Consider the following 14,507-nt stretch of genomic DNA (forward strand, 5'->3'; position numbering starts at 1 on the left):
TCTCAATCCACTTTCAGTTTTACCTATATCAATCTACACTTTACTTTCTTACACTCTATCACATACTCCCACCACTCCTGTTTCAAGAGTACTGCTACTCCTTCCCTTGCTCTTGTCCTCTCACTAACCCCTAACTTTACTCCTAAGACATTCCCAAACCACTCTTCCTCTTTACCCTTGAGCTTCTTTTCACTCAGAGCCAAAACATCCAGGCTCCTTTCCTCAAAGATACTACCTATCTCTCCTTTTTTCTCATCTTGGTTACATCCACACACATTTAGACACCCCAATCTGAGCCTTCGAGGAGGATGAGCACTCCCCGCGTGACTCCTTATTCTGTTTCCCCTTTTAGAAAGTAAAAATACGAGGAGGGGAGGGTTTCTAGCCCCCACTCCCGTCCCCTTTAGTCAACTTCTACGATACGTGAGGAATGCGTGAGAAGTATTCTTTCTCCCCTATCCCCTATCATTTCTGCTTGTATATATATCTTTCTTTTTTCATACATATTCACCATTTTCCACATTAGTGAGGTAGCATGAAGAACAAAGGACTGAGCCTTAAAAGGAAAAATCCTCACTTAGCACCCTTCTTCTTTTGGAAAAATAAAACAGGAGGGGAGGATTTTCAGCCCTCTGTTTCCACCCCTTTTAGTCACCTTCTACGACATGCAGGGAATACGTGGGAAGTATTCTTTCTCACCTATCCCCAGGGAAGTGGACAGATTAGAAAGGGTAGTGAGTGGCGGGATGAACTAAAGTTGTTAGGCAAAGAGAAAAGGGAGGCGTATGGACAGTATACTTACAATGAAGGAGTGCAAATGACTTGGAGATGTATAAGAGAAAGCAGCAGGAGGTCAAGAGGAAGGTGCAAGGGTTGAAAAAGAGGGCAAATGAGAGTTGGGATGAGAGAGTATCATTAAACTTTATGGAGAATAAAAAGACGATTTGGAAGGGGTAGGTAATGTAAGAAGGACAAGAAAACTAATAGGAACATTGGTGAAGGAGCAAAAGGGAAAATGAGAACAGGTAATGTAGAAGTGAAGAGATGCATGAGTATTTTGAAGGATTGTTGAATGTGTTTGATGACAATGGCAGGTGTAGTTTTTTTCTTTTTTTCTTTTTTTGTCAGGGTGGAGTGCAAAATGAGAGAGTCAGGGAGAGAGGTTTGGTGAAGAGAGGAGGTGAAGAAAGCCTTTCAGAAGATGAAATCTGGCAAGGCAGCGATCATGGATGGCGTTGTAACTGAAATCATTAAGAAAGGGGGTGACTGTGTTGTTGATTGGTTGGTAAGGATATTCAATGTATGTATGGTTCATGGTGAAGTGCCTGAAGATTGGCAGAATGCATGTATAGTGCCAATGTACAAAGACAAAGGGGATAAAAGTGAGTGTTCAAACTACAGAGGCATAAGTTTGTTAAGTATACCTGGAAAATTGTATGGGAGGGTACTGAATGAGAGGGTGAAGACATGTAAAGAGCATCAGATTGGGGAGGAGCAATGGATTCAGAAGTGGTAAAGGATGTGTGGATCAGATGTTTACTTTGAAGAATGTATGTGAGAAATACTTAGAAAGCACAGATGTACATGTATGTGACATTTATGGATCTGGAGAAGGCATGACAGGAATGTTAGAGATGCTTTGTGGAAGGTCTTAAGAGAATATGGTGTAGAAGGTAAGCTGATAGAAGCAGTGAAAAGTTTTTATCAAAGATGTAAGGCAAGTGTACGAGCTGGAAGAAAGGAGAGTGATTGGTTCCCAGTGATAAATGGTCTGTGGCAGGGGTGTGTGATGTCTTCGTGGTTGTTTACTTTATTCATGGATGGCGTGGTTAGGGAGGAAAATGCAAGAGGTATGAGTATGCAGTGTGTTGGGGATGAGAGGGCCAGGGAAGTGAGTCAATTGTTGTTGGCTGATTCATGTGAGAAACTGCAGAAGTTAGTGACTGAGTTTAGAAAAGTGTGTGAGAGAGAAAGTTGAAAGTAAATAAGAATAATAGCAAGGTTATTAAGTTCAGCAGGGTTGAGGGACCAATTAGCTGGGATGTGAGTTTTGATGGAGAAAAATTGGAGGAAGTGAAGTGTTTTAGATATCTGGGAGTGGACTTAACAGCGAATGGAGCCATGGAAGCTGAAGTGAGTCACACGGTGGAGGAGGGGGCAAAGGGTCTGGGAGCAATGAAGAATGTGTGGAAAGAGAGAATGTTATCTCAGAGAGCAAAAATGGGTATGTTTGAAAGAATGGTGGTTCCAACAATATCATATGGTTGCAAGGCATGGGTTATAGATAGGGTTGTACAAAGGAGGGTGGAATGAAATGTTTGAGGGCAACATGGTTTGATCAAGTAAGTAATGATAAGGTAAGAGAGATGTGTGGTAATAAAAAGAGTGTGGTTGAGAGCAGAAGAGGGTGTGTTGATATGGTTTGGATATATGGAGAGAATGAGTGAGGAAAGGTTAACTAAGAGGATATATGTGTCACAGGTGGAGGGAAAAAGGAGAAGCAGGAGACCAAATTGGAGGTGGAATGATGGAGTGAAAAAGATTGTGAACATGCAGGAGGGTGAGAGGCGTGCAAGGAATAGAGTGAATTAGACTGAACCAGACCACGTGAAACATTTAAGGTAAACCATGGAAGGTCTGTGTGGTATCAGTGCATTACACCTGATAGCTAGAGACAGTGTGAACGAATGTGGCCTCTTTGTCTGTTTTCCTAACGCTACCTCACTGATGCAGGGGGTGGCAATGCTGTTTCCTGTGGGGTGGGGTGGCACAGGAAATGGGTCAAGGCAAGTAAGTATGAATGTGTACATGTGTATATATTCATATTTGCTTGCCTTCACCCATAATAATGTCTGTGTATGTGTATGTATATGTGCATATGTTGATATGGATACATATGTATATGTACGTGTATGTGCATGTATGTATATACCTGTATATATGAGTGGATAGGTCTTTCTTCGTCTGTTTCCCAGCGCTACCTCACTGATGTGGGGAAATGGCAATCAAATATAATAAATGAATACATAAATATGTCCAATTGAAAGTGGAAGGATGGAGCAAAAAAGATTTTGAGCTATCAGAGCCTGAAAATGCAGGAGGGTGAGAGGTGTGCAAGGAATAGAGTGAATTGGAACAATGTGGTATACTGGGAATGATGTCTTGTCAGTGGGCTGAACCAGGGTATGTGAAACATCTTAGGTAAACCATGGAATGGTTTGCAGGGCCAGGATATAGATAGGAAGCTGTGGTTTTGGTGCATTATACATGATAGCTTGAGACTGAGTGTGAATGAGTGTGGTCTTTTTTTGTCTGATTTCCTGGTGCTACCTTGCTGATGCAGGGGGTGGTGATGCTGTTTCCTGTTGGGCCGGGTGGTGCAGGGAATGGGTGAACGCAAGCTAGTATGAATATGTACATGTGTATATATGTATGTCTGTGTATGTATATGTGTATATGTTGATATGTATATGTAAGTGTATGTACGTGTATGTGTATATGTGTGTATATGAGTGGATGGGTCATTCTTTCTTCATCTGTTTCCTGGCACTACCTCGTTGATGCAGGAAGCTGTGATCAAGAATAACATAGATAACATATATATATGGTGCACAAGACAAGGTATTAGTGATCGGTGATTTAAATACAAAGGTAAATAATGTAGCAGATGAGGGTATAACTGGTGAGCATGGGTATTCAGTGTTATGAATGGAAATGTTGAAGAGCTTGTGGAGTTGTGTACTGAAAAAAGACTGGTGATTGGAACACCTAGTTTAAAAAGTGAGATATACACAACTATACAGATGTGAGTAGGAGAGATGGTCATGGGCATTATTAGATTACATATGAATTGATAGCCGAAGAGGATGTGTTGAAATGGTTTGAACAAATGGAGAGAATGAGTGAGGAAACACTGACAAAAAGGATATATGTGTCAGAGGTGGAGGGAACAAGGAGAAGTGGGAAACCAAACTGGAGGTAGAAGGTTGGAGTGAAAAAGATTTGAGCGATCGGGGCCTGAATATGCAGGAGGGTGAAAGGTGTGCGAGGAATACAGTGAACTGGAACGACGTGGTATACTGGGGTTGAGGTTCTGTCAATGGATTGAACCAGGGCATGTGAAGTGTCTGGGATAAACCATGGAAAAGTCTGTGGGGCCTGGATGTGGAAAGGGAGCTTTGCTTTTGGTGCATTATACATGACAGAGACAGAGTGTGAACGAATATGGCCTTTTTGTCTTTCCTGGTGCTACCTCACTGGGAGGAGGATGCTATTTCATGTGGCGGGGTGGCGACTGGAATGGATGAAGGCAGCAAGTATGAATATGTACATGTGTTTATATGTATATGTCTGTGTATGTATATGTATGTATACGTTGAAATGTATATGTACGCATATGTGCATGTGTGTGCAGTTATGTATATACATGTGTATGTGGGTGGGCTGGGCCATTCCTCGTCTGTTTCCTTGAGCTACCTAGCTAATGTGGGAGGCGGTAGTTAAGTATACTAAAAATAGAATAAATGAATGTGTATGTATACGTGCTGTCAATGGATTGAACCAGGGCATGTGAAGCGTCTGGGGTAGACCATGAAAAGTTTTGTGGGGCCTGGATTTAGAGAGAGAGCTGTGGTTTCGGTGCATTATACATGACAGCTAGAGACTGAGTGTGAAAGAATGTGGCCTCTGTTGTCTTTTCCTAGTGCTACCTCACGCACATGCGGTGTGTGTGTGTGTGTGTGTGTGTGTGTGTGTGTGTGTGTGTGTGTGTGTGTGTGTGTGTCATTTCATGTGTGGCAGGGTGGTGACAGGAATGAATAAGGGCAGACAGTATGAATTATGTACATGTGTATATATGTATATGTATACGTTGAGATGTATAGATATGTATATGTACGTGTGGGACGAGTATGTATATACATGTGGATGTGGGAGGGTTGGGCCATTCTTTCGTCTGTTTCCTTGTGCTAACTCACTAACGCGAGACAGCAACAAAGTATAATAAATATGAATACATTGAAATGTATATGTATGTATGTGCATGTGTGGGTGTTTATGTATATACATGTGTATGTGGGTGGGTTGGGACATTCCTCGTCTGTTTCCTTGCGCTACCTCATTAATGTGGGAGATGGCGATTAAGTATAAATATAAATAATGAATTGATAGGCATGCAAAAGAAGCAGGTATCAAAAAAAGGCCCACCCTTGAGTTGCCAATGGCCACACAATAATCATGTGATGCAGCAGCTTGCCAAGTATTAGTAAGATAGGAAAGAATATCACTAGTGCATCTCACCTTACAGAAGCCACTCTGGTGATCAGAGAAAGGACTGTGATTTTTGAGGTGTTTAAGGATATGGGAGTTGGGAGGGGATTCAAAAAGACTTTGGAAATATCTAATGTCAAAGCAATAGGACAATAGTTAGAGGGATCAGAATGGTCACCCTTTTAAGGGATTGGATGTATCAATGCATTCTTCCAAGGAAAAGGAAAAGTTAGAGAATGAAAACCAACTGTTCAAAGACAACAGTCAACAATGATTCCACAACAATGCAACAGCAGAATTATTGTGACCGAATAACAAAGATACATAAGCAGCTTTTCATGCTAAACATTGCTGCATAATGAAAAATACATGAATATAACATACCAAAATTTGAGCATTTTTGAAGAACTGAATGATGTCCCTCATTGCAGGGCCAAATACATTGTAAATGTTTATATGAGGTCTAACCCAAGCTGACAATTGTGCTTTAAAACCAGACACAGCAAATCTGCTGTCACAAAGAATTATTGCTCCAAAGTCATCCTTGTGTCGAATGACTCGACCAATAGCTTGATTAACTGCACGAGAGGCCTCCAACTGGTACCAAGCCTGACCTGTGAGTCCTTTCTGAAATCAATCAAAAGCAAAACTATTACTATTTGGCAAAAACAGCGAATATAAAACAAGTGCCAAAAACAAATGCATGCCCTACTTTTCAAAGCAGCTAAAACGCATGTTTCAAAAAATCTGACAATATCTGAAAATGTATGTTGAGACCACCACCTCATAACTATCTATCACTCTCACACCAACCCCTTTAATTGTACTATCACATATTCTCCTTGTAAACTCCCCATCTTGCATTCTTTCCAGATGCCCAAACTACCTCAAGATATCACGTTTCACCCATTCTATCACTCAACAGTTCATTCCTTTGCATTCCCTGTTACACATCTCTCATACACCCCCTCAATTCTTTCGCCATTTCATCTAGTCATATCATATGCTCCTCTCAAATAGCTCATTTCAACAACCTGGATTCTTGACCTCTGTGACTCATTCTATATACATGTTTTGGCTGCATAGGTCAGGTTTGGGAAGACTAAGCTGTCCCTTAATCCTTTCTTCACTTCCATAAATATACCTCTATCCTTCAATACTCTAATAAGGGACCCAATGACTCTTCTACCCTGTATTGCTGTCTCCCTCATCTCTCCTTCCCTATCACCAAACTTAGCCAAAATAGTTCCTAAATACCTGAACTTGCTCAACCCTTCCAGTCTTTCTTCCTCATATCTAAAACACAGTTTAAACCTTTTTTTCATCCTATAAGGTTTTGCAAAATCTATATTTTCACTCTGTTTCCTCTCAAACACCATTATCTTGCTTTTACTCTTATTTACCTTCAATTGCCTATGCTTTCACAGATTATAAAACACACTTACAACCTCCTACAACTCCTCTTCACTCTCAAAAAACAACACAGTATCATCTACAAACAGGCTTGTCACTAGCCACCATACCTCATCACAACAATCCATCTCTACACCCCATTTCCCTAGTTTTGCTTTCATCTCTATTATCACTCCATCCATACGTACATATGTTAAAAGTCCATGGTGACATCACACAGCCCTGCTTCACACCCACATTGAAACTTTTGCTCAACTCCCCATCCACTCTTATAAATGCATTTTTTACTTTATAGGCTTTCACATCCCATAAAGCATTCCACTCAACTCTGTCACACACTTTCTTCAGATCCATAAATGTTGCATACAACTTCTTAACCTCTGCTAGATAGTTTTCAACAGTCATTCTCACCGCAAAAATCTGATCCACGCATCCCCTACCTTTCCTAAAAAAAAAACTTGCTCCTTACTTATTCTTCATTCAGTCACTTCCAATGCTCTATCAATCAGCACTCTTGCATACACTTTTCCTGGTATGCTTAACAAATTAATTCCCCGATAATTGCTACATAAATCCTTAGCACCTTTTCCTTAGAATAAAGGATTAATAATAGCTTTAACACAATCCTAAGGCACAGCCATCTGTTCCTATGCTAAATTACATATCAAATGCATCCACTCTATCACACTTTCTCTCACTCTGGGTGCCTCTCATACCTTCAGCCTCATTATAGTCCTTTTCATCTGTCTTCCTGCCATAGACCCTTGCACTTGTATCCTCTCCCTTCCATCCTCCATATTCACCCATGTAACAACTGCTGCTTCACCTTCAACCACATTCAACATTCTTCAAAATACTCTTTCCATCTTCCTTTCAGTTTCTTCCTTTGATTCAGCAACTCCCTATCCTTACTTCTCACATCAGCATTTCCACTCTTACCTCCACCTCTTTTCTTTTTCACCTGTGTCCAGTAAAATATCCAAATTTCCCTATACTTTTCACTCAACTTTCTTCCAAAATCTTCATCCCCTTTTTTTTATGTTAGCTGAGAAAGCATAGGCAGCTGAGGCCCTAATCAAAGCCATCCCATTAATGCTATATATACATATACCCTAGCCTGAGCCAGGTACCTATTTTATCGACCAACGACTAGGGGTGTGGACTGACTGCTGCAACCAGGATTCAAACCTATGCATTTGACCCTGGGTGGCCCATGCATGCGTTACGGTCAGGAATGCTAACCACTACTCTGCTTTCCTCTATCAGCTTCTTAACATTTTACTTACACATCTTTTATTCATCCTCCCTCCTTTGCTAAATTTCAACTGGTACATTCCATTCAAGCAATCTAACATATGCATTTTTCTTCTCTTCCTCAATATTTCTAATTTCATCCATCCATCATTTCACTTTTTATACCTATATTTCAAAAACTGGTCTCTAATCACTAATTCTACAACCTTTAACAGTCTTTCTCTAAACATTTCAAACATTTCATTCACATACGACCACACCCATACATTTTTGATACTTCCGTATAAACTTTTGGTCATCCTCCTTTCGTACTACTACTTGCATTTTTCTGATAAGCACCACCCACTTCTACACAGAGGCCTATTATAGACTGTAGAGACAATGGGCACTGCTAAGTAAAATTAAAGCTCTTTGCATATTTAAGAATTTATGCTATTTCTTACATAAGCAATAGTCAGATAGGCACAAAAACCATGTCAAGTTAATCAGTTAAGCAAATGACTTAAAATTCACATATTTGTAAAATTATTAACAAAGACTGAAAAAAGTTTAGCAAAAGATTCTCTTAGTGACTCCACTGCAGGAATCTGTCACTAAAATCTTTCAATCTTTGTTTATCATTTTACAATCATACTCAAATAATTAAGGTACAATTTATTTTGCTTTGTAAAGCTGAATAACTTAGCATGGTGTATGTAACCATATAACTATCCTTCTTACCCAAGAAATAGCATTAATCACTAAAAATGCAAAAAGCTGTAATTTGACTACAACTATTTCAAAATAATGTAAAAAATTCTTATTTGTAAAGCTGAATAATTTGGCATGTTGCTTGGTGTATGCACCTATATAACTGTTGTTGTTATCTCAGAAATAGAATAAATCACTAAACATGTAAAATGTAATTTGACTTAGCAGCACCTGTTATCTTTACAACTAATCATAAGCCTCTGTGTTGAAGGTGGGCTTATTTGACATTTCTTATGCAAGTGGAATATAGCTATTGTTTGTGATGACAATTCCTCAACTGTGAACAGAGATTGGTGCTGAGCATTCAGTTTCTCATATCCTTACTTTCTGTATCAACAACCTTTACCTCTAAGACCTTCAGTTTATTCATTTGTTATGTAAACATAATTTGCCAAGTTCAACTTTTTTCTCATTTTCTTTTCTTGATATTAATATAATGATTTATTGATCTTTTCATAAGCTGTCTGGTTACTATATTATATATATATATATATATATATATATATTATATATATATATATATATATATATATATATATACATGTGAAGTCGAGAACATTATCTCGGAAAGCAAAAATGAGTATGTTTGAAGGAATAGTGGTTCCAACAATGTTGTATGGTTGCGAGGCGTGGGCTATGGATAGAGTGGTGCGCAGGAGGATGGATGTGCTAGAAATGAGATGTTTGAGGACAATGTGTGGTGTGAGGTGGTTTGATCGAGTAAGTAATGTAAGGGTAAGAGAGATGTGTGGAAATAAAAAGAGCGTGGTTGAGAGAGCAGAAGAGGGTGTTTTGAAATGGTTTGGGCACATGGAGAGAATGAGTGAGGAAAGACTGACCAAGAGGATATATGTGTCGGAGGTGGAGGGAACGAGGAGAAGAGGGAGACCACATTGGAGGTGGAAAGATGGAGTGAAAAAGATTTTGTGTGATCGGGGCCTGAACATGCAGGAGGGTGAAAGGAGGGCAAGGAATAGAGTGAATTGGAGCGATGTGGTATACCGGGGTTGACGTGCTGTCAGTGGATTGAATCAGGGCATGTGAAGCGTCTGGGGTAAACCATGGAAAGCTGTGTAGGTATGTATATTTGCGTGTGTGGACGTATGTATATACATGTGTATGGGGGTGGGGTGGGCCATTTCTTTCGTCTGTTTCCTTGCGCTACCTCGCAAACGCGGGAGACAGCGACAAAGCAAAAAAAAAAAAAAAAAAAAAAAAAAATATATATATATATATATATATATATATATATATATATATATATATATATATATATATATATATATATATATATATATATATATATATATATATTTCTTTTTTCTTTTATACTTTGTCGCTGTCTCCCGCGTTTGCGAGGTAGCGCAAGGAAACAGACGAAAGAAATGGCCCAACCCCCCCCCCATACACATGCATATACACACGTCCACACACGCAAATACACATACCTACACAGCTTTCCATGGTTTACCCCAGACGCTTCACATGCCTTGATTCAATCCACTGACAGCACGTCAACCCCGGTATACCACATCGCTCCAATTCACTCTATTCCTTGCCCTCCTTTCACCCTCCTGCATGTTCAGGCCCTATTCACACAAAATCTTTTTCACTCCATCTTTCCACCTCCAATTTGGTCTCCCTCTTCTCCTTGCTCCCTCCACCTCCGACACATATATCCTCTTGGTCAATCTTTCCTCACTCATCCTCTCCATGTGCCCAAACCACTTCAAAACACCCTCTTCTGCTCTCTCAACCACGCTCTTTTTATTTCCACACATCTCTCTTACCCTTACGTTACTCACTCGATCAAACCACCTCACACCACACATTGTCCTCAAACATCTCATTTCCAGCACATCCATCCTCCTGCGCACAACTCTATCCATAGCCCACGCCTCGCAACCATACAACATTGTTGGAACCACTATTCCTTCAAACATACCCATTTTTGCTTTCCGAGATAATGTTCTCGACTTCCACACATTCTTCAAGGCTCCCAGAATTTTCGCCCCCTCCCCCACCCTATGATCCACTTCCGCTTCCATGGTTCCATCCGCTGCCAGATCCACTCCCAGATATCTAAAACACTTCACTTCCTCCAGTTTTTCTCCATTCAAACTCACCTCCCAATTGACTTGACCCTCAACCCTACTGTACCTAATAACCTTGCTCTTATTCACATTTACTCTTAACTTTCTTCTTCCACACACTTTACCAAACTCAGTCACCAGCTTCTGCAGTTTCTCACATGAATCAGCCACCAGCGCTGTATCATCAGCGAACAACAACTGACTCACTTCCCAAGCTCTCTCATCCCCAACAGACTTCATACTTGCCCCTCTTTCCAAAACTCTTGCATTTACCTCCCTAACAACCCCATCCATAAACAAATTAAACAACCATGGAGACATCACACACCCCTGCCGCAAACCTACATTCACTGAGAACCAATCACTTTCCTCTCTTCCTACACGTACACATGCCTTACATCCTCGATAAAAACTTTTCACTGCTTCTAACAACTTTCCTCCCACACCATATATTCTTAATACCTTCCACTGAGCATCTCTATCAACTCTATCATATGCCTTCTCCAGATCCATAAATGCTACATACAAATCCATTTGCTTTTCTAAGTATTTCTCACATACATTCTTCAAAGCAAACGCCTGATCCACACATCCTCTACCACTTCTGAAACCACACTGCTCTTCCCCAATCTGATGCTCTGTACATGCCTTCACCCTCTCAATCAATACCCTCCCATATAATTTACCAGGAATACTCAACAAACTTATACCTCTGTAATTTGAGCACTCACTCTTATCCCCTTTGCCTTTGTACAATGGCACTATGCACGCATTCCGCCAATCCTCAGGCACCTCACCATGAGTCATACATACATTAAATAACCTTACCAACCAGTCAACAATACAGTCACCCCCTTTTTTAATAAATTCCACAGCAATACCATCCAAACCTGCTGCCTTGCCGGCTTTCATCTTCCGCAAAGCTTTCACTACCTCTTCTCTGTTTACCAAATCATTTTCCCTAACCCTCTCACTTTGCACACCACCTCGACCAAAACACCCTATATCTGCCACTCTATCATCAAACACATTCAACAAACCTTCAAAATACTCACTCCATCTCCTTCTCACATCACCACTACTTGTTATCACCTCCCCATTTGCGCCCTTCACTGAAGTTCCCATTTGCTCCCTTGTCTTACGCACTTTATTTACCTCCTTCCAGAACATCTTTTTATTCTCCCTAAAATTTACTGATACTCTCTCACCCCAACTCTCATTTGCCCTTTTTTTCACCTCTTGCACCTTTCTCTTGACCTCCTGTCTCTTTCTTTTATACATCTCCCATCTTCTCTACAGTATGCCGCTACTTTAATTGATTATGTGATATCTGTTGAACCATGCTGCTTGCCTACTTTCTTGCTGCGTCCTATTCATAAGAAATATGCTCTTATCCATCAATGGAATTCTCAGTATCTTCTACATCATATAATCCTCTAGCATAAGACTTTTCAGTTACAGTATAAATCATAAGACTGTTTTGTAAAGAAAAAACAAATGGTACAATAAGGGATGCAGATGAAACAAAGGGAGAGATACTGAAAACTCAAAGCTGCATATAAATCCAACTTACTTTATATTTCAAACGGGTTTCCTCAAGATACTTCTGTTTCAAAACAACCCTTGGGTCCTTGAAAGGAGGGTATGGTAGTCCTGTGATAATAACAGCTCGACCATTTCGATCAGCAAAATCTAAGCCTTCTGATACCTGAAAAATTATGAACTGATTAGTGCTCTACATATATTCATTACAAAAAAGGAGTCCTGTCTATTTGTTTTTCTGCACACATGCAAAGAAAGTTGCTACTGGTATAACCTAAATCCCATACACAACTGCCAATAGTTCAACCATTTCCTTGGCAGGAGAGAATTGCTGGAAGCTGGAGTGATACATTTTTTAGAAAATATTCTATGAAGAGGGAAAATAGAGAGGGGTTAATGGCTGGGACAAAAGAACTTTATCATTCTCCCTTTCTGGGTGTGGTGGCCAGTCAGAGAGGTAGTGATGGTGCTGAGAAAGGGTGTGGTGGTGGCCAAGGAGGAAGGAAATGGTGGTGGCGATAGAGGGTGTGGTAACCAAGGAGGGAGGAAATTATGATGGTGAGGGAGGGTGTGGAAGTCATGGAGGGAGGGAGTGATGGTGGTGAGGAGGGTTGTGGTAACCAAGGTGGAAAGGAATGGTGGTGGTGAGGGAGGTTGCGGTACCCCTCTACAGGGAGAAAAACATGAGGGTCTGGAGGGCCCAAAGCTGCTAGAGCGACTAAATCACTGTTGACATCATGGAAGGATGATAAAATTGGTACCTGTGCAGGTCTTTATAGAAATGCATTCACAGCAGTACATGGCATAAAGATAGAATCATCAATCTATCTCTAATTTTAAGTCACCAACATGGTACAAGCAAATAGCATGCCCCAATCAAAAATCTCCGGAGAAAGGAGGAGGTTAAAAAGAAAAAAAGTAGAAAATAATTAAGGCTCCATAAAATCTTGTCGACTGACTCTTACAGGAAGAAGGATTGTATGAAGAGGGAAAGAGAAAAGAAGGCAGAGAATTCCACAGCTTATCTGTCTGAGTGAAGGAGGTACCATAACAACCAATCCCAAGTGGCTAGTCTCAACGCAGAAGCTGTGGAAAGCAGCAGTCAAATGCATTGCCACAGGTCTTAACCTTCAGAGGTGAAGACACATGCAGACAGTTTATGAGAGCAATTACCAAAATAATACCTATAGAGTAGAGAAAAAGCATTAACATCACAGGTTACAGAAGAGGAAGGTTGAAGAGAGGTGATGCCAGAGGAATCAATGAAACAGAAGACTTATTATTCCACTCTAATTAATAGAGAGTTGGAGGTGAGCCACCCTAGATGTGTTAGAGATATTCCTTACTTGGGCAAATAAAACCCCTGTAATGTGACACAGCAGCTCACAGGAAAATATAATCATGGCATCTATACAACACTCTAAGTTTTTGGGAAGTGGGCTTTGTGATGTTTGTTAAGTGAAGTTTCCAGGACAAAGAGGAGGATATGGTCATGCACATCATATTCATATCATTACAGGATTGAACTGTGGTGTTTTACAAATGGACAGAAGAAAACAAATTATTCTTAGAGAGGGATATATGAAGAAACTGTATCTAAGCACAATAAAAAATGCTGCACAGGTCCGGAATGAGAGGAAATATGATCAATACAAGAAAGAGAACAAGTACACTGAAGGGTGGAGGGAAGGAAAATTGAGGTGAAGTATGTAAAGCAGAATCATCAGCATAAGAGATAGAGGTTTAGAAGGAAGAACACCATTAATTGACAGAAGAAAGAGAGCAGACAGAAAAGAACCCTGAGAATGGGAGGGGATATCGATCTACTGACAACCACTGCAATGGAGCAGGCTGAGAGGAAACTGTATATCAATGAAAAGAAAGAAGTGTGATGTTGAAAACAAAGCAAGAGAGTTTAGAAAGCAAAGATTTATGCTATATCCTGCCAAATGCTTCGGAGATGTCGAGGACTATGACAAAAGTTTCATCAAAATCTCTGAGAAAGGAGGACCAATGATGAGTCACTTTAAGAGAGATCATCATTGGAACTAGGACTGCAAAATTCATTCTGGTGATCTGAAAGAAGAGAATGGGCTTAACAGAGTTTCAAAGACTTTGGAGATAGCAGAAATGAAGCAAAGGGGTGACACTTGAAGGGGTTAGAGCAGTCTTCTTACTTAAGGATGG

The 14,507-nt window shown here is 40.3% G+C and overlaps 1 protein-coding gene across 1 annotated transcript in view; it reads right to left on the reverse strand.

Annotated features, from left to right (window-relative positions):
* Positions 1-14,507, reverse strand: part of LOC139750306 (regulator of telomere elongation helicase 1 homolog) — a 124,095-nt gene that overhangs the window by 19,906 nt on the left and 89,682 nt on the right. Inside the window, exons 16-17 of the mRNA XM_071664946.1 lie at positions 12,352-12,486; positions 5,653-5,895 (exon numbers count right to left, since the gene is read on the reverse strand). Coding sequence (XP_071521047.1) covers positions 5,653-5,895; positions 12,352-12,486 — 378 coding nt within the window. The remainder of the gene's footprint in view (positions 1-5,652; positions 5,896-12,351; positions 12,487-14,507) is intronic.

The sequence above is a fragment of the Panulirus ornatus genome, chromosome 9 (assembly GCF_036320965.1).
Source record: "Panulirus ornatus isolate Po-2019 chromosome 9, ASM3632096v1, whole genome shotgun sequence".
Classification (NCBI taxonomy): Eukaryota; Metazoa; Arthropoda; class Malacostraca; order Decapoda; family Palinuridae; genus Panulirus; species Panulirus ornatus.